The sequence below is a fragment of the Protomyctophum parallelum genome (genome assembly GCF_964188405.1).
Source record: "Protomyctophum parallelum genome assembly, chromosome: 8".
NCBI classification, from domain to species: Eukaryota; Metazoa; Chordata; class Actinopteri; order Myctophiformes; family Myctophidae; genus Protomyctophum; species Protomyctophum parallelum.
The window spans coordinates 32,176,709-32,197,435 of NC_139703.1; the positions used below are offsets into that span (position 1 = coordinate 32,176,709).

Sequence of the window (20,727 nt, forward strand, 5' to 3'; positions counted from 1 at the left end):
TCTGACACCATGTTTGTGTGTGTATTAATCAAGAGACACGAGACAGTAGTATTAGTAGTAGTATGACTGTAATCGGACTGAAGCCCCGGATGTGAACATAACAACTTCCCCCAGTGCTGCTGGGGCATACCATTATACAGGGGGTGTTTCCACTCCCTGTAACAGTGGGTGTTTGAGTTATCATTACTATGTTGTCAAACTGTTGGACTTTGAAAGGAATAAAAGTATGTTTGACCAACCAATTGTCTCTGTCCAAATGATGAAATGAAATGAATGAATATATGCAGACCAAACTGTAGAACAAGTCAAGATCAACTGATTGCTAACTTAGCCGGCATAGTTAAACAGCAAACTGTTGGATAATGACTGAATACGGAGGGAACTTTGAGTATGAAATGAGGTTATGGTAAACAGAAAATAAAACAATTAAACATGTGTGGCTCAAGAGGAAAAGTGAGAAAGCAGTCTGTCTTTATCACAGTACTGTATTTATGAGCATTGCATGTTTGTCCTGTTATTGTCTTGTATGAATTGTTACTGGCAGAGCTGTGTTACTTATTTTGCCTCTTCTCTTGGCCAGTTCTCGCAGAGACTTCAGTCTCAATGTGGTTTATACTGGTTAAATAGAGGTTAAAAATCACACCTGTGTGAAGTGAGTGGTGCAACTCCGTGTGGGGGTCCCCGGGGGTCCCCGGAAGTTCCAGACCCACAGGACCACGACCAGGGTGCCGGCTGGGTTCCGACAAGCCGCCCCACGTCCGAAATAGTAGAGAAATGAGAGAGTTACCATGTGACTCCGGGGAGTCCTGGGGGGTCCTCGGAACATCCAGACCCCCAGGAACGCGCCCAGGGGGCCGGGCCGAATCTGGCAAGCCGCCCCACGTCCGAAACGGTACTGTACTGTACTATCACTGTACTGGCACATCCGAAATCGAGAGTGGAGTAGAGGACATTTATTACTTTGAATATGTTATGAATTAATCTGGCTATTAATCTGTGCAAAACAGCAGTGGGCGGGCGGCACTTATAAACTCTCCCATTGTGTTGTGCAATCGGTGTTAATTAATGAACACCGAATTAATGAGGAATTAATGAGGCCATAACTCATTAAAAATAATAATCATAATAATGATAATGAACAAACGATTAATGAACAAACTTTAGTTTTTAGTTTTTTTTTAATATTTTTAATTAATTTAAAGATATAGCTTTAAATAATTATATTATTATTATTATTATTATATTATTATTATTATTATATATGTATATATATATATATATATATATATATATATATATATATAAATATATATTTTATTTATTATATTTATTTATTTTTTAATATTTATTATTATAATAATAATTAATAATTAATATTAATATTAATATATTTTTTTAATATTTTTAAATATTTTTAAAATATTTTAGGCTACACGACACGACATCACGACGCGATGCAGTACAGTACACAGAACGCGAACGCGATGCAGTAGTAACGCGACGCGTTAACGTGGGTGCAGAGCTGCAAGCCACAAAGCATGCGTCAAAGCATACGTCAAAGCAGCGGTGCTTTCTGCGCGGAACGGACGTATGCACGCACGCACGCATGCATTAAAAAAACTCAACGCGGCCATGTGCAGTACCAATGCAGTATGGTTTTTGTATGGCCTGCGCTGAACGGACGTATGCACGCACACACGCACGCATTAAAAAATCCAACGGGTCCACGCGACGCGAGCAGCGTTTGTAGTGGCACTAACGGAGCGCCATACACACACACACACACACACACACACACACACACACACACACACACACACACACACACACACACACACACACAGTCTCTCTCTCTCTCTCTCTCTCTCTCTCGTGTGTGTTTCATGATGTAAAGCATGTGAGTTTATTTCTAGGACTCTTGCATGCAGAATCTTCTCCTGCTCTAATGCAAATGTCACCACAATGCTCTGATCTAATCACTCCCACTCATATTTGAACTGACAGAGATACAGTAGCAAAAAATAGAATCAAGAATAATGAAGACTACTCATATACCAGCACAAGCAGTGAAACGCTGGTGTGGCAAGGTTCATGTTAATGCAAAGATTATTCTAACAGCAACAGTAACAACAGCAGTTCATGATTATGAAAAAGAAAGTAAAACGAAAGAATATAAAATAAATACTAACAAGGTGCGAGAACAAGATCAAGGCCCATACAATTAATCAAGTGTACTACTTTGGAAGTTGAAAATGTTCATTAACATGAGGTTGAGGAGGTACTAGTACTATATTGAGGAACCTTCAGCTTTGATATACATACAATTAAGTTATGCTATAAAATAAATCTTTTTTTAAAATCTTTAAACCATGTGCGAATTAAGTGATTCTCATTCCTGCATAAAAGTACTAAGAGGTTCCACTGTGTAGCTCTTGATTTATCCGGTGATGGTGCCATAGTGATACATACTTGAATTGATTAACGTGACAAAGCTGTGCCAATGTTGCTATGGAAATCAAAGGTGACATCCTGGAGAGATGTTCCAAGTAATAACTTCCTGAAATAATAACTAATTAATTAGACAAAGACATTGCCTATGATAGATACCTGGGGATCAATGGGAAAGGAAAACAATGAGGACACATGTATTCACCCTGCTCTATATGGGGGGGGGGGAACCTGCCACTGTCAATGCCATTAGTGCACACACACACACACACACACACACACAAACACCCACACGCACGCACGTCACACGCACGCACTAGTTTGCAGACATGGTGGTGTCTCCAATTATCACTTCATGTGTAACAGGTGGCTTATTTGGCCTGGTGACAAACTCAAAAGTGAAGGTTGTGCATGGTGCAGTGATCACCTTATCTCCCCTTCTACCTTTTGGGTGTTTAATTCAGCAAAAAGAGTAGAGATGCTTTTGTCAAATACTTCCATCAAATTGTGAAAATAGCTGATCTACAGTGTCACTATGCATTGTGTTGTGATCTTATAGATCTGCTATTTTCATTGAATGTTCCATATCAATACACACATTTCTAATCAGATCACAATAGGAGAGACAATAGATTAGTCAGTCTTCATGTGATTACAACCAATCTATAGTGCTCAGTATCGGACACTTGGACAGTTCCGAATATTATTCAGAACTAAAATATTAACAGGTCCTCTTGGGGAGGCTGGGGTTAAAAGTATAGCTGTAGTAGTTCTGTTTATTTCAAGTACACAGGCACTGTCTGGACAATACAGGCCAGTTAGGGGATTCCCTGTGGAGACGGGCTTAAGCAGATGGGGCCATGTGAACAAAGCATAATTCTGCATACTATTAAACAGGGGGAGCACTGTTTCCCCCTACCCCTTGTTTAGAAATTACTGTTAATGTGGCACTCGAGATTGCTCAATCGCAGGGTCTTCTGTCCATGAAATTAGATTTGGTTGAGGACACAAAACTGAAGCAGACAATGACCACATCAGGAACCTAATAGCCCCCCAATGCAATCCAGGAAAATTGAATTTCTATTCAACAAATGCTAAATTGTGTGTAAATAGGATGTCAAGCAATTACTTGGACTGTTGATCGTGAGATTTACTATCACCGTGCATGTTGCTCTCGTGGGCCTACTTCAAATAAAATGTATCTCTTATCAAAGAAAAGAAAACATGCCATATATTATATGCCAACAACTAAAAATAAAGGATTTCATATTCTTATGTTATTTAAAATGAATCCTTACTTTAATAGTTTGATCAGTTGATAATTGATCCGTGTGCGTGGTATACTAAGAGAATACAAGAGAGTCATTGAAAGAAAAGTATCCCAGACTATACATTTTGTAGAAATCAGTATTATGCTGATAACGACAACACACACAAAAAACATTGCACAATATTCACATTCAACCTACAGTATGACTACTGTATACAGACAGGGAAGATTTCACAATTACACTTGAGGATTTAAGCAGCGGGAAGTTAGACACACAGGAGTGTGCTGTGTGTACACAATCAGAGAGCTCTCTATGCTACCCGCTGATTCCAGTTGCCCAGGCAACCCTGCCTTAGAGTTTTTTAAACTTGGATTCAGAATATGATGACTCCTACCCATCAAAATCCTTAGCTTTTATTCAACTCTGACATGTGCACAATCTGTAACCAAATGGACCATTTGATATAGATTTGTATACACACTCAGGTTAAATTAACACAGGTGCAATTTTTGAGGGGTGCTAGACCCTCCTATATTCAGCTATAGTGTAGATTTTTGTCCTAACACAAACATTAAATGCCATTGACAATGAATGGAGAATTTACATCATTGAAGGGAAAGTTCACATCATAATGTGCCTCATTACGTCATATTGTCTCGTTATTACTTGCGCAAGCAGAGCGCGCAAGTAATAATTTCGCCCAGTCTCTTTCGCCGTGACAGCCAACCCGCCATTTGATGTTTATGCAAAAAAACATCAAATCTGTGCCTGTTTTGCTGGGACCAGATTACACAAATGACCATATTTCTTACGTCATCATTGAGAGCTAGTCATACGTATACTACAGTATATACATAATCAGTAAAAATAAAATAGCAAATTGTGCCTGATCTGCTGGGACCAGAGTACGTGGTGTGTATATGTATGACTAGCTCTCAATGATGACGTAAGAAATATGGTCATTTGTGTAATCTGGTCCCAGCAAACCAGGCACAGATTTGCTGTTTTCTTGCATAAGCATAAAATGGCGGGTTGGCTGTCACGGTTTTTGGCGCAAAGTAACCACAGTATACCGCTAATCAACTTATAACTACATACTCTATATAGTTATTATGTACAGATCACCTAAAACAGACCTTTCGAAATTAAACACATTTCTCGAAAACATGGTAAAGTATCTATCACCTCCGACTTCTGCAATTATGATAATAGGAGATTTCAATGAAGACCATAATACTGAGAAAGATAGAAGTATAAAGACCTACATGTCAAGATTAGGCTTTAAACAATTAAATACAAATCCAACTACAGATTACGGAAGTTTTTTAGATCATGTATATTTTAACAAATGTGAAAGTATTATTAGTTAGAGACACATATTACTCTGATCATGATTTAGTATTAATATCACTATAGTCCAAGATGAAATACATTGAAAACAATTGACAATTTACAATAAGTAATACAATAATTATACTGTATAATATATTTTAATTAAGTTTATATACATTTTTTTTCATCACATATCAATGATTTATTTTTCTTTGAAAAACTAAAAAGGGATCTAGAATATATCTACATCGATAAAACTGTATTTTTTATATAGATAGAAACTTGAACCATACTTAATAATACTAGGTGTTTACATGCATAAAGTAGATAGGTAGCAAATAGTTACACCTAATAATTAGACATTTCAAACGTTCCTTCACAGAGATATTGAGATTCCACCGTTTACAGAATAATTATACTGTATAACATATTTTAATTCAGTTTATTTACCTTTTTTTTCATCACATATCAATGATTTATTTTTCTTTAAAAAACTAAAAAGGGATCCAGAATATATCTACATCGATAAAACTGTATTTCTTATATAGATAGAAACTTGAACCATACTTAATAATACTAGGTGTTTATATGCATAAAGTAGGTAGGTAGCAAATAGTTACACCTAATGATTATACATTTCAAACGTTCCTTCACAGAGATACTGAGATTTAACAGTTTACAGCGGTCGAAAGTACTTGCGTGCTCTGCTTGCGCACTAGTTGGCCATTTATGGCCTACTAGTGTGCAACAAGCAAGTATGCACTCGACAGAGTGCAGTTCTAGTTGTTAATGGCGTTTAATGTTTGTGTTCACCTAATCAACATGAGTTAGAATTTAATATATTAGCGCCCCTCACTTCACATGGGTGTGATTTTTGTCCTACACAAAGGAAATTCCCATTGACAATGAATGGAGAGTTTACGGCATATAGATTATAGATGAGCAAATTGGCTATTTCGGTCCTACAAATTCCCATTAACAATGATATAACTGTAGTGTCCAAGCCCTATGCTTGAACACTGTGGCTGCAAGGAGGTTGTTCAGACATGTGCTCAATGAACTGAAGTCGAAACGTTGTCCGTTCTCGCCGTAAAATATATTTATTATCGCTGTTGTCCTATACTTCCAATCCAATCCAATCCACTTTATTTATATAGCATGTTTTAAAACTCAGAGTTTACAAAGTGCTGTACAGAAGAAAATAAAAAATAAAAACAAGTGCACTAAAGCTACCACGCAGAAAAACAACAGCGAGAAAACAGTACAAACAGTGACAACAACTGAGACAAAAACCCAAGGTAAAGAGGTGGGTCTTTAGGCGGGATTTAAAGGTCTCGATGGAGGGGGCCAATTTGACGTGGGAGGGGAGTGCGTTCCATAGTTTAGGGGCTACAACAGAAAAGGCTCGGTTGCCTCTGGACTTTAAGCGGGTCTTAATTGTGACCCTGAGGTTTAGCTGGCCCTCAGACCGCAGTGATCTAGAAGGAGTATAAACCTCAATAAGGTCAGACAAATAAAAAGGAGCCAGACCATTTATAGATTTAAAGACAAATAAAATAATTTTAAAATCCACTTCAGCACAATAAATAATCGGTCAAACGCTACACATACAAATCCACTTCAGCACAATAAATAATCGGTCAAACACTACACATACTCAAGACCACAGCTCCAAGAGCACAGTTGAAAACTGTGCACCTCTGCCAATCAGCAACACCTGCTGTTTGATTGGGGACGCATTAAATACCCAGGCAACCTTGGCCAAGCCCTGTGGTGACATACACAATTAGTACAAAACCCTTAGATCATATGGCTCTTACAATAACAATGATAAGAGTGCCCCTCACTTCACACGTGATTTTTATTAAGGGGAGCTAGCCCCTTCTATAAACAGCTTTTGTCCCCACACGTCTCAAGATTTGCCATTGACAATGAAAGGGGAATTCCGGTCAAATGTCCACTAAATCTTGTCGACCCCCGTCTCAATATTTGCCTTTGACAATGAACAGAGAAATTCCGCTAAATATGATGTAAATCAAACATCAAAACATTAAACGCCATTGACATTGAAGGGAAAATGTACGTCATATGTAAACAAGCAAATCAGCCAACCAATCACAGGCAACAGGCATTCTGATTGGCCAGTATGAGATGATGCATGATGATGTATGATGATAAGAGCTGATAATTCAGCTAAATATGACGTAAATTAAACATCAAATAACAGTAAATAAATAAACAGCATGGGAAAACTTATGTCATATGTAAACGAGCAAATCGGCTAACCAATCACATGTTGGTGGGAGTGCTTGGCCAATAAGGGACCACCTTATGTACCTTATGTAGCATGTCAAATGTCCGCTAACTGAAATTGATGTACGATGACAAGAGCGCCCCTCATTTCACACGGGTGTGATTGTTGAGGGGCGCTAGCCCCTCCTATATACAGGTTTAATGTTTGTTTTTAGTTCAATGTTTGTTTTAAAAACGCCATTGACAATAAAGAGAGTTTAATGTTTGCTTTTAGTTCAATGTTTGTTTTAAAAACGCCATTGACAATGAAGAGAGTTTAATGTTTGCTTTTAGTTCAATGTTTGTTTTAAAAACGCCATTGACAATGAAGAGAGTTTAATGTTTGCTTTTAGTTCAATGTTTGTTTTAAAAACGCCATTGACAATGAAGTGAAAATTTACGTCATCATCCCTAAACACAAACATTAAATGCCATTAACAATAAAGATAATTTAATGTTTGTTTTGTCACTGTTTGTTTTGCATTAACATTACATCACCTAATCAACATGAGTTAGACTTTAATATATTAGCGCCCCTCACTTCACACAGTGTGATTTTTTTTTTACATAAATGAACTATCCTGATTTTACTGTGTCTCCATTGTCCAGAAACAGGATTATCAAATGGGTCAAATAGCCAGTGACCCATCGGCACCATTGCGTTTGGGGATATAATTTAAGCAGAAAAAAGCCAACAGTCTGACACATTACACTGGAGGGTACTGCACTCCAGTATTTCTTGGCACACTGTGCCCTGAAGAAGAGTCATTTGCATAGCTGGGATCCTGTGCTTTGACACTGTCAAGAGCTATAATGGGATTTGTCAAAACGTGGGCCACAAGTAAAGCAAAAAAACACACACACACACACACACACACACACACACACACACACACACACACACACACACACACACACACACACACACACACACACACACACACACACACACACACACACACACACACACACACACACACACACACACACACACACACACACACAGCATTGTGGGAGCCACTGGTGTTAGAAGACCATGCCGTGCAAAAGGAATTGTGCGTGGGCACATAGTCTAGCACTATAACACCATCTTATGATTGCTTTCAAGACATAACTCATGACAGCGCGTTTGGAATCGGGTCAGTGTTTTCAGAGCACATTTCACATTTCGAGAATAAGAACGTCATGTTTTCCTCAAAGCAACCCGGGCAGCCCTGGCCTGTGTCCAGTAACACAGCTGGTGAACCCTTAAGGACGTGCATATGGCGTTTCTGTGCCATTCAGATAATGGCAATGTCTTCAGAGGGAGCCATTTGTGCATACAGAATTGAGGTTGAAGGCCTCCACTAAGGGATGTTTCCTGAAAAAGATGTACTGTGTAGTCTAAGCATAGAGTATGAGTTAGTCATTGATATGAGCAATAAAGAAAGTTCACCGCACACAGGAGAGGGCTGAATTGTGATTTGTGTGTGCAGAATGGCACTCAACAGGCGAGCTTCCAGCAACACAGCCCAGTATTCCCCACTGGGAGAGGTCCTTTAGTACATCTTCATTAGAATGACTGAATCAGAATGAACTGTACAGTGCGAGGTGAGCTGCCACGTGTCTCACTGAAGTGTGGGCTCCAAGGACAACACTCCCCCCACACACACACACAGTCACACACACACACACACACACACACACACACACACCACCACCGCCACAATCCTGTCAACATGCCTCTCCTCTACAGGCAGAACAATGGGACCTCTCTTATCAACTGCTCTATCAGTACTTTTTGGTATGCTATTAAAGCATAAGAGACACAGTACACAACTAGATAAAGTGCCAATCGGCACAGGTCTCCACCAGGATTCTTCCTCAGCCTAGTGGGAATATGCGTGCACAGTTTCATCGCAATCGGACGCTGTGTTGACTCGTGAGGAGTTGTGGCCATTTGCTACTCCTGAAAACTGTAGGAGCCAATCGTGGCCAATCAGGATGGAATATGAGAAATCAAACAAACCTGTGTTGATCACATGACTATGGAGATCATGTGTACCGATTTGCGTGAAATTTGGATAAAATCTGAAGGAGTAATAATAGAAAATGTGTTTTACATATGTGGGCCTCCTGGTGGCTCTATAAAGAGCAGATGTGAAAAATTCCAGACAAAGGTTTTTCCTTGGCCTCTAGGGAGTTGGCATACAAAGTGATCCACAGATTCGTGCAGTTAGAGGTAAAAACACTTTTCGGCCAGTTATAGCGCCACCTTGAGGCTGAGTTGAAATTGTTCATGTGGCATTTTGTCCTCGGCCTAGTGGGAATGTGGGTGCACAATTTCAAGGAAATCATGCGATGTGTTCATGATTTGCAGCATTTTGTTTGAAACTGAGCACTCCTGTGAACTTTGGAAGCCAATCTTAACCAATCAGGATGGAGTCTGAGAAATCTGAAAGACCCGTTTCGTTGAATGGCTCTAGAGAGACTGTGTACCAATTTGCGTGATGTTTGGACGAAATCTGTAGGTGTACTGTGCAAAAACTTGTTTTGCACAAAGCGGCCTCCTGGTGGCGCTATAACAGGCCGTTCTGGAAAGTTTGGGGCAGAGGTTCATCGTTGGCATCCAGGGAGTGTGTGTGCAAAATTTGGCATCGACCGGGTTAACGGTGGCCGAGATTAGCTGCTAACGGACGGACGGACACACGGACACACGGACGGACACACGGACGGACGGAGTGCAAAACATACTCTCCCCACATGCCTTCGGCCTGGTGGAGACAACAACAACGTTCACATGGCCCCCTCTGTGCAAACTAAGTCACCTACACTCAAGTGGCTTTCGTTCTGTATACTGAGCCTGTCTATTCTGTTGTTTTTTTTGAGGGGTGCTAGACAAAAGTGAGGACGCAAATTGTGATTGGCTGGAATGAGATGATGTATGATGATAAGAGCGCCACTCGCCGCTCACTTCACACGACATCTTCACATGTACAATACAATCATACATCAACATAAGGAATAGGCTAAAGCTAAAAGTGCCTATACTACGTGCAAAAACATAATTTTATTTACACAAAATAGTTTCTGTCTCACTTAATTGTGGATATTCTTAAAGGGATTGTGACATTAAAAAAAGGTTTTGGAATTGTTCTTATTTTTTTTAGGTTTTCTAATCTCAATTGCACCCAAAAAACATGAACTTTTAACATTCAGTAGATTTTCTGTGATCTGGGGTTTTCTGGCTCAAACAGGTGCTCTGATTTGCCGGCAGTAAGTGACATCACTTACTGCAAATCCCATATATGTCAATGGGATTTGCCAGCAGATGTCACTGTTTCACTGTGTTGCCTGTTTTCATTGTAGCTCAAAAGTAGCTCCAAACCCCAAAGAAAACTTCAGACCACAGAAAATCCACTGAATGTTCAAAGTTCAGGTTTTTTGGGTGCAATTGAGGTCATAAAACCTAAAAGAAAAAATGAATGTCATAAAACCTTTAAGTCAATGGAAATTATTTTCAGCTATGACCTATTCATGATTTTGAGAGGGAATAGAAAATGCTAAACACTTTCATAAAAAAGTGAGCAAAAAAAGAAGAAAAAGAAAGAAACCCAGGGGGAACCTATCCTATCAAGCCTATTACGTTTATCTCTCTCTCTCTCTAACGTACTGGTAGGGTGAAGAGAACTCTAGGCTGCACTAGCATTAAGAAAAGGTTCCATGAAAAGAAACAATCTTGATTAAGTGGAGCCTAAAGCCTGTGGATGGATGTATAGTGGTCAGAATGCAGTGGAGTCTGTGCGGTGTGCATTGCAAAATCCTCAAACAGAGTCTGTCAAGATAACAGCAACAACCTTGTAATGAATGAACCCTTGCTGAGATCTCTCAGCTCATTCAATTCTCGCCTGATTCATTGGCCAGGGTGTAGATTAGATATGAGCATATCCCCCAAGTAGGTATCCACCCCAGTTCCAATTGAACAGGAAAGTAAAATGAGAAGACTGCAGCATTTAGTCAAGTAAAACGCTGAGATTAAAGAATATTTGTCAGCCAAGTGCAGGTAATTGATTTATAATTTATTAGTGCTTGTGTGTTGGGCTGTGAGCCTGCAAGAGAGATGGTACAGATTCATGCTACCAACCAATTCTATTTACTCACTACTAGGGTTGGGATCCTTACGATTTTAACCATTCCGGTTCCTTAATGAGAGTGTGTGTCTCAAAATCTACAGTTATCAATAGATATTACCAAAGCCTGAGACAAAAATGGCAAAAACAAAATAAGTTTCCGATTCCTGCCTGATTAAATGAAATTGTCACAGAGCTCAAAGTGATCTATGGTGTTCTGGTAGATGTGTAAAGTCCTATAAATCTCCTTCGCTCCTATCTTGAAAAGTCAGCATTTGCTAAGATGAGCCCTGAGACACGGCCTTATCCGAAAAGGATAAAAGTGCGAAGGGAAGAGACGCACTTCTAAAGACAGAGATCCTGCCTAAGCAATAAAGTGTTTGCTTGCTCATCAGTGGACATTGTCCCAGCACAGCAGAGTAGTGGAGGCCAAGGTGAATGTCGTTATTGTTTTCTATTCTGAAACCAAAGCCACATCAAGTATCAAACGCCAAGTATTCTGTATATCATTAGATTGTATGCCAGTTGCCATATTAATTTAACTATTTGTCTCGCATGGTCTTTGGCCAGAGATTAGACATATTGGATCAGATACTGTCGCATATTATCGTGCAGAACAGAGAGTTATGTTTCCAGACGCCAGTGTGCCCTACTGAATATGAACAGTATGTTGAGATGTGTTAATCCATTGTCCTAGCTGTCCCATTGTACTATTGTCCCTGTATCATGTCTGCCAGTATACAGTACTGTACGTCACTGTGTGCAGTGAGTGATTTCTCATATAGCCCATAGCAAAATACATTGTTGAGTGTGTGTGTATTGTCAGGCATTGTCAGACGAGGACATGCACCGTATGCTGCCTCCATGTGAACTCCAGGTTGAAGACAAAAAGGGGATCTTTCTACAAGTTACTTAATTACCCAGCAGCATTTGTGTAGCGTAATACACCCACTGGGGTTGTAATAACCAAAGAGTGGCCAGCTGTGAACTATTAAGAAGTGATGGCAATGACCAGCAAATTGAGAAATCGGCTTCCCAAGCGACAGCCAGTGCAGCTTCCCCTACAGCTGTCCAACATGATGGCTTGTTTTCTAATGATGTGAATCTGACACAGTACTGCTCTCCCAGTACTGCTCTCCCATCGCAACAATAAGGCAGAATAGGACTTTTTTGCGATTCAAGAATTCAAATGGATGCCACAGATTCTATTGACAGCATAACGCTGCTGTCGGGTGGAATAAACATTTATAAAACCCACAGACACACCTTGATGCAAAAAACCCAACACATCACAAATAGAAAAGAGGAAAAAAAAGCAGATCTACAACCTGTCACATCACGACACGTTGTGACCTAGCTGTAGCATGACAGTAGGGCATTAATAAAAGAGGCAAACTCACCCTGTACCAAACAATCTCCCGAAGGCGTCCATCAGTTTTAAAGTTACACTTGAGGGTAACGGTCTCTCCCACAACCACAGGAGGCAGAGGGTCAATGGTTACTGTCAAATATCCTGAAAAATACAAAGCAAGAAGTTTTTATTAACAATGTGCTCACATTCTATATTTTCAACATTTTTTGCTGTAAAAGTAGTTTCCATAGTTTTATTCCAACAGGAAAGAAATACCAGTGGCTGACAGGACTAAAGCTTAGACGTATTTCCATAATTTGTATTAATTTATTCAGAGAATGTTTGTGTCTCCTTGGAGTCTCTCCACACCCCACGTTGTCAAGAGCTGTAGCTGCAGTACTGTCACTGAACAGTCGCAGTTGAGGATCAAGGTCATAAATTAAAATATGGACATATTGTACCCAACAATAGATGGAAAACAATAAATTGAAAACGTACTGCATTATGACATACAGTATACTGAGTATAGCCTAGGCACACCCGTGCCTAAATATTATGAATCTTGATTGGATTCACCTGTGTGACTCACATAGCTGCACATGCTACGTCCAGACAATGTATTGCACTTGTTTTAAACTTAATCAGTGATTCAGCACACTAAAATGTGTAGGCTATTTTAGGTTAGAAATAAGCAACGTAGCAACAACATGCACACTGGCCTCTCTCTCCCTTGCGATGCCTGAACATCAACAGCCAACAGGCTACACTAGCCATTCTGCTGCACAGCCTCAGTGGAGATAGAATCCAGCGTTTCCATATAGCCTGAGGGAATGGGACGTTCTGATTGGTTGAAACACTGTTTTAGACTGAAACTTCAACGTAAAACAAGGGGGGGGAAAGCCATATCAGTTTTGGGGATTCAGGCCAGCTAGGTGTTTTCCAGTCAGATTGCTTCTTTCACCTGGACAACACATGTCATTGTACTACTGTAAATATCCATTATCTAATTTTGTAACAAATAAACATTTTCCTGTACATAATGCAGGCATTGCACAAGTTGTTGTTGTCATTATATATTGTATTTCACTCAGTGTGAGACATGCTGGACAAGGTCAAATTCCAACCCGGGACGGCGGGACCTCATGCTCACTGCTCACTAGGAGCATATGTCTGTGCAATAACTGACTGAGCCACCATGCAGGCAACCCCTTGCATTCAAGCTTTACCTTTAACCACTAATTTGATCTGAGGCTTGTTTGGCCTTGAATAAACCTCCCCAGTCAATACAGTTTGGAGAAACAGCGTAATTTGAATGACATTGAAAATGGGACTATTCCGCTGAGGAATCATCAGAAGAAATACCTATCAAGTTCAATTAATACAAAACACATGGTGGAGAATGTCAATCAGTATATTTGTAAACAAAACGAAAGTGTTAAGGATTAGTATCCAGAACGATACCAGAGTCTGCAAAGTCAAGCCAATACCTGTATATAGCCCTATAGCTATTTCACAGATAATAAACAGGATTGACCTTGTGGCCTAATGTCTGTCTGAATATTTGGACCCTACTATTTTATCAGTTCCAAGAAAGAAAACAAAATAGTCTCACTCTTATTCACTGAGGCAGAATCCTATACATAAGTTTTACCAGGCCGAATCGCTATGACCTCACAGCAACCTGAATATGAGGCAGCCTGTCACAAACGGTTCCTAACCGCAAGAACAGTATAGGAACCAGGAACTGACCTGCGTATTAATTTACATTTGCATTCAAGATTAGAATGACATGATGCCATTGCAATTTGAGCCGATGGATTGCAAACACAACAGGCAGACAACCTACTGGGGAATATGCTTAAAATATGAGTAATACGTACAGTATGTTCTCTTCTTCTGGTTTTAGTTAAGTTAAAAGACTAGCAGCACTGTTCTGTATGTGGAGCTGTGATTGTTTCTTGTTTAACACATTAAAGCTGCTATAAGCAATAATGTCAACATTTTAATGACCTTTATTTATTTATCTATTTATTTTTGTATTCAGACAGCCAGCAATGAGTAAAAGGCTCCAAAGAAATGTAGTCTCTGTGACACATCTAGGGGCCGCAATCTGCATTCAAAGATTTTCCTAGAAGCTTTGTCATTGGTCGATTTGCCTGTCTACTTCCTGATTGGTTAGTCATTGCGACCAATGACAAAGCTTCTAGGAACATCTTTGAATGCAGATTGCGGCCTCTAGATGTGTCACAGAGACTAAATCTAATCTAAAACGCTACCAAACATTTTTAGGAGCGTTTTACCCATTCCTGGCTGTCTGAATACAACAAAATAAAAAAATAAAAAGTAATTAAAATGTTGACATATTATTGCTTATAGCAGCTTTAAGGCATGTTCAACCACTGCAATAATCAAGGCACGAATAAATAAAAGGTGGGCCAATCATGAACATTTAATTTTGTCAGAGTTCAACAGAATGCAATGTTTTGACATACAGTCTATTAAAAACGTTATCATACCATATGGCAAGTTTGTAGGGTTGTTGTTACCCGCCAGAGGGTGATGGGATTTAGTTCCCGCCACCATCTGGTGGAGTCAGCTTAGGGTTGGGCCTCATCGGGAGATCTAATTGTCTCATTTGTCATACAGTATGTAACAATGGAGGGAGATATGACGTGATGTAAAATGTAGCGAGGGCATTCCACAGGTCATAAAGGGAGGAAGGGGAAACATCACTGATACAAAGAAACTACAATTTGTCAAATATTTTGTAACAACTGCAACCCAGCCCCAGATATACAGTATGCCAATACACTGCTGTAATCTATTGATACGAATATTAGGATCAATGGTGTCAAATGCTGTACTCAATAGATTATAGAACCAGTACAATCAGTACACTTTATCTGACTCTAATAAGTGCAGTCTCAATACTGTGGCAATGTTGACTGAAGTTGGTCAAAAATATTGTCTTTGGCAGAAGATGTTTAAGTGTAACACATGATTGGAGACCAGGCCAGGCTTTTTGTTTGGATTTGTTTTATAAGGAAGGAGACAATAATCTGGGACAGATCTGCAAGTTAGTGATATTAAAAATAACACCTGTGTGAACTGAGTGGTGCAACTCCCCTCTCCCCTCTCCCCTCTCCCCCTGCCTCTCTCTCTCTCTCTCTCTCTCTCTCTCTCTCTCACAACAGCGCCACCTTTGCCCCTACTGGTACTCATAGTCACATAGGTTAACACGGACATTGCTGTTCCTTGGAGTGGTTGCACCACCCAAAATGGCAAACAAGTAAGGGGCAATTACTTCCAGTTCCAACACATCTACAAGAAGTGTGTAAGGTATAATATCAGCAGGGCATGTTGAGCTTGGTAAAATGTTAAATAGTGCATTTAAAAAAGAGGTAAAAAATAATTGGTTAACTAGATAAAAGAGAAAGAAAATAAATATCAACAGGACATGAGGAAGGTTCCATGTAGTATACAAGAGATCACTAGCCAGGATTGGCTATTAGGTCAATTAAAATAATCAACTAAATAATTAACCTTAATTAACAACATTCAAATGTTGGGCTAATTCAAAGCAAACCCATTAGCTGAAGGTGTAAGAGAATGTTGAGCTGCCATTTAAATGAATGAATGAATGAATGAAAGTGTGGACACTATCCTGTCAAATCTCCTCTGTTGCTATCTTCTTTTGGATGGATGTTCACATGCATCAGCATGGCCAGATAGTACACCAACATCAATCAATCCTTGAGCAAGCTTGAAAAAACCTAGCCGACAGATTTATCTATTATCTGTTGTGATACTAAAATCTGGACATAGGCAATGCAAATTCCTATACACAATTTCTATAAACTGCATGAATATAAGCACACCAATCAGCTTAAAACAGGTTGGATGTTGATGGATATGACTGTGTAGACGGCTTCTCATTGAAAGAGTACAATAGTCCAGTCTTGCAGCCTTGCACACTGCACTATTTTGACCTTACAATCATTATGCTACACTTTGCAATGAGATGTGACTGTGTGAGTTGAATTAAATCTAACTCATGTGACTGTGTGAGTTGAATTAAATCTACCTCATGTGACTGTGTGAGTTGAATTAAATCTACTTGTCCACCTCATGTGACTACATGTGTGAGTTGAATTAAATCTACCTCATGTGACTGTGTGAGTTGAATTACCTCATGTGACTGTGTGAGTTGAATTACCTCATGTGACTGTGTGAGTTGAATTAAATCTACCTCATGTGGCTGTGTGAGTTAAATTAAATCTACCTCATGTGACTGTGTGAGTTGAATTACCTCATGTGACTGTGCGAGTTGCATTAAATCTACCTCATGCGACTGTGTGAGTTGAATTACCTCATGTGACTGTGCGAGTTGCATTAAATCTACCTCATGCGACTGTGTGAGTTGAATTACCTCATGTGACTGTGTGAGTTGAATTACCTCATGTGACTGTGTGAGTTGAATTACCTCATGTGACTGTGTGAGTTGAATTAAATCTACCTCATGTGGCTGTGTGAGTTGAATTAAATCTACCTCATGTGACTGTGTGAGTTGAATTAAATCTACCTCATGTGGCTGTGTGAGTTGAATTAAAATTGTCTCCACATAGATTACAATTGTGATTTAACACATGCAAGTGGTACAAAAAAGCAGTAATTTCTGTTAACACCAGCAATTAACTTCCCTGCATGATTTTATTGATTGATAATTAAAAAAATGAGGAACTAATTACACTGTCATTTTACAAGTTTTTATATGTTGCTGGCGGTAAATCTTACGATAACAATCATCATCAGCCATACTGCACGAACACTGGCCCAAAGTTTTAGACACAGCCAGAAGTATGTCGTAGCCTACATAGATGGACGTCTTTCAACCTGTCAAAATGCATGACCCAATATAACAATCAGAACCATTGCGTTATATTAAAGAACTAAAAGAAATAAAGGTCCTGTAACTGCACCAGAAATTCCTTATACTGTAACCGAACTGTATTGCAGACCAAAAGACACAAAACTTTTGAAGTAAACTTGCAATATTTGTATCTGTCTTAAACTTGATCAAACAGAATAATTCCATTGAACAATCAATAGAAGAGTATAGTTCCCAAAAAGTAATCCAAAAGTAATCAAACTAAAAAAAAATATCTTCTAAAAGAAATTATCTTCTATTTATCAAAAATCAAGTAATCTATAAAGTCATCAAATAAAACAGCAATGCATTGCTCAAAAAGTATATTCCTCACCCAACCTTCAAGTCAGGAGGCCAACAGCAGGTTCCCCTTTGTCTAAAAGCTCTGAATGGAATGGATTCAGTGCTACACCCTCAGGAAATGTTCCTTGACCAAACTCTTCTCTCAACGTTTTCCAGTCCCAATACTCTGTGGTTTATCAATTTCTGATTCTGGTTTAGTATTGGCCTTAAAAGTCTCTTTGACAAATCCCCACCAAACACTCTTTGTGATACAGTACGTAAAATGGAACCCCCACCTCACTTCCTGTACTTTTATAGCTAAAATAGTTCCTTGTAACTCATTTCCTCACATGCTTTTTTGGGGGGTTAAATTAAAATATTCAACTATATTCTATTCTATGTAACATAATTTGAATTATGACACATTATTTTGACACATTTATGCTATGATTTGGAAATTTCATCTGAGGCTTATATATAAGGTCACCTTTGAAGTTTAAACTTTTAAATATACTTGAGAATGTTAGTATGAACATCTTGGAAATAAGGCATAATATATATTATGCCTTGTGATGATGATTGGGTCCAATATTTAGTTCAGTGACCATGGAGCAAAAGCATGGTTCAGAAGATGTGTGTTCACGTTCACTCCCCCATTAGAAATGAATAGACTCCAACATTCTCCTAATAATGTGTCCGCCCACTTCACACAGATATGGGAAGTAAACCGGAGATTGTGTATCTCGCTTTTCAATCTCGGCCATAAGTAACGTGCCCAGGAAGTGAAAACGAATTTGATTCATTCTAGACCGAGTTATTGCGAACAGACTGGTTCATCTCAAAGTGAGTAAAAATGTGTCACATTGAGTATCTTTGGTCTACAGATCTTTTCTTTAATGTTGCAGAGTTCAAATCCACATGGTTGTCTGCATGTACATATTATGTATTTACACGCTATGCACGCAAGCAACGCCAAAGCAGAGGTGCGTGAAGTCGGCTAATTGTAACAAGCATTGAAAACAATATATTTTCCCATTTAATTCACTCAAAGCCTCGAACTGGTACTGTTATATTGAATAATTACCTTGTGGCTTGTGTTTGATTCAAAATAAAAAGATCATCAAATCCATGTTATGAAAACAATGTAAAACACGATTTGTTTAATGCCGCTTTTTAGTGTTGTTACATTTTTAGAAGATGCAGTTACAAAATTGGAACAGCGTCCAGTTTTGGTCCCGACCTGTTTCATCAAAACTTTAAGTGGTTTATGACAGCAGACATGTGTAGGTCCTGTGCTTGAACATATTGTGAAAGTATGGGTAAAAAAAGTGAAAGGTGCAAAATGTTACATAAGAGGTGGTTCTCCCCTACAATTTTTATTACTGTCCACAGAATCACATTTTAGATTAGGATTAAAATTCTGCACCACACTACGGCATGAAAGAACAGAACGTGCACGTTTTGACAAGACTCGGGACAACTTGAAAGGTAAATGGCGTAGATATTACATATACAGTATAGTAAAATGCCCTGAGGATGAGAAGCGACCTCACACTTTAGCGTGAGGTCGTATCATCATGAAATCATGAACGCAGCATGCAATTTACGTGAAATCTTTCACATACTTTCCTACTAGACTGAGGAATATATCCCACCCTTTTCACATTGGCCTGTTATAGTGCCACCAACAGGAGGATTTTGTGGAATAAAATGCCTCAAATCATCCAATTGCCATCCAAGGTGTAAGAAGAAATGGCACCCTTTTCACATTGGCCTATTATAGTGCCACAACCTGGCCACAACCTGACCTGCCCTGGTGGAGACCTGTGCTTATTAGGGAATCTTAATTCTGTCAGCAGACTGAAGAGATCTTCTCATAGTCAATTTCAGTGGATAAACCTTGCTGGAGATTGCATGTCATTAACAGAGCTGCTTAGTACAGAGCCACATGAGGAGCAGCCCAGACTCATGAATGTCTCCCCGCAAGTTCTCCAGAAGGGTGGTTGCAATATTTCCATGTTCCAGGGAAATCATCATTCTATGGAAATGTCAGCACTCACCGAGCTGAAAGGTGAGCTGAGCCTCTGCTAAATGGCATAAGTAAGTAGTATAGGTTTAAGCCAAGGGGTACACTATACCACTCATCTATATGTGGAAAATGATCCGCAAAAAGATGTACAGACAAGATACACTAATGAAAACACTAACTAGCACTAACTAGCAAGTTTCAATAACCAAAACGCTGCTGAATGTCACTTGTATAAATTTAAAATGCCATAAAATGCATGCCTGAAGAAGCTACAGTATACTGTCAATCCAGTCAATGATAAAGCAAGCATATACTACTGTACTGTAAGACGCTAGTTATCTTCTGGGGTGGTTGACATTAATTTTCATGTAATTTTAATTCATTGGAAATGTAGCAGAGGAAAATGTAGCATAACCAATGACTGCTGAGCATGTGGGGAAGGATGATGGATTTTAAAAGAGCAATTTACATGGGTTAAGCACTCACGCCAGGCAAGTTCACATTTTAAATGATTCCTGTGAAAAACCCTGCAGTGGCAAGCAGCACTTTCACACAAGGGTATATAACTCCCACGCAATTCAATATCCATGTTCCGTATGTTATCAATTCTAGTACATTGCAAGTATTCCAAATATGTATTGTGCTGCTTGACATTTTTTAAAGCCTGGGCTAACACAGACAATTTG

The 20,727-nt window shown here is 39.2% G+C and overlaps 1 protein-coding gene across 2 annotated transcripts in view; it reads right to left on the bottom strand.

Moving 5' to 3' along the window:
• Positions 1–20,727, bottom strand: part of igsf21a (immunoglobin superfamily, member 21a) — a 280,322-nt gene that overhangs the window by 167,652 nt on the left and 91,943 nt on the right. For both annotated transcript variants that reach the window (XM_083771276.1, XM_083771277.1), the window contains exon 2: positions 12,853–12,965. In XM_083771276.1, coding sequence (XP_083627402.1) covers positions 12,853–12,965 — 113 coding nt within the window. The remainder of the gene's footprint in view (positions 1–12,852; positions 12,966–20,727) is intronic.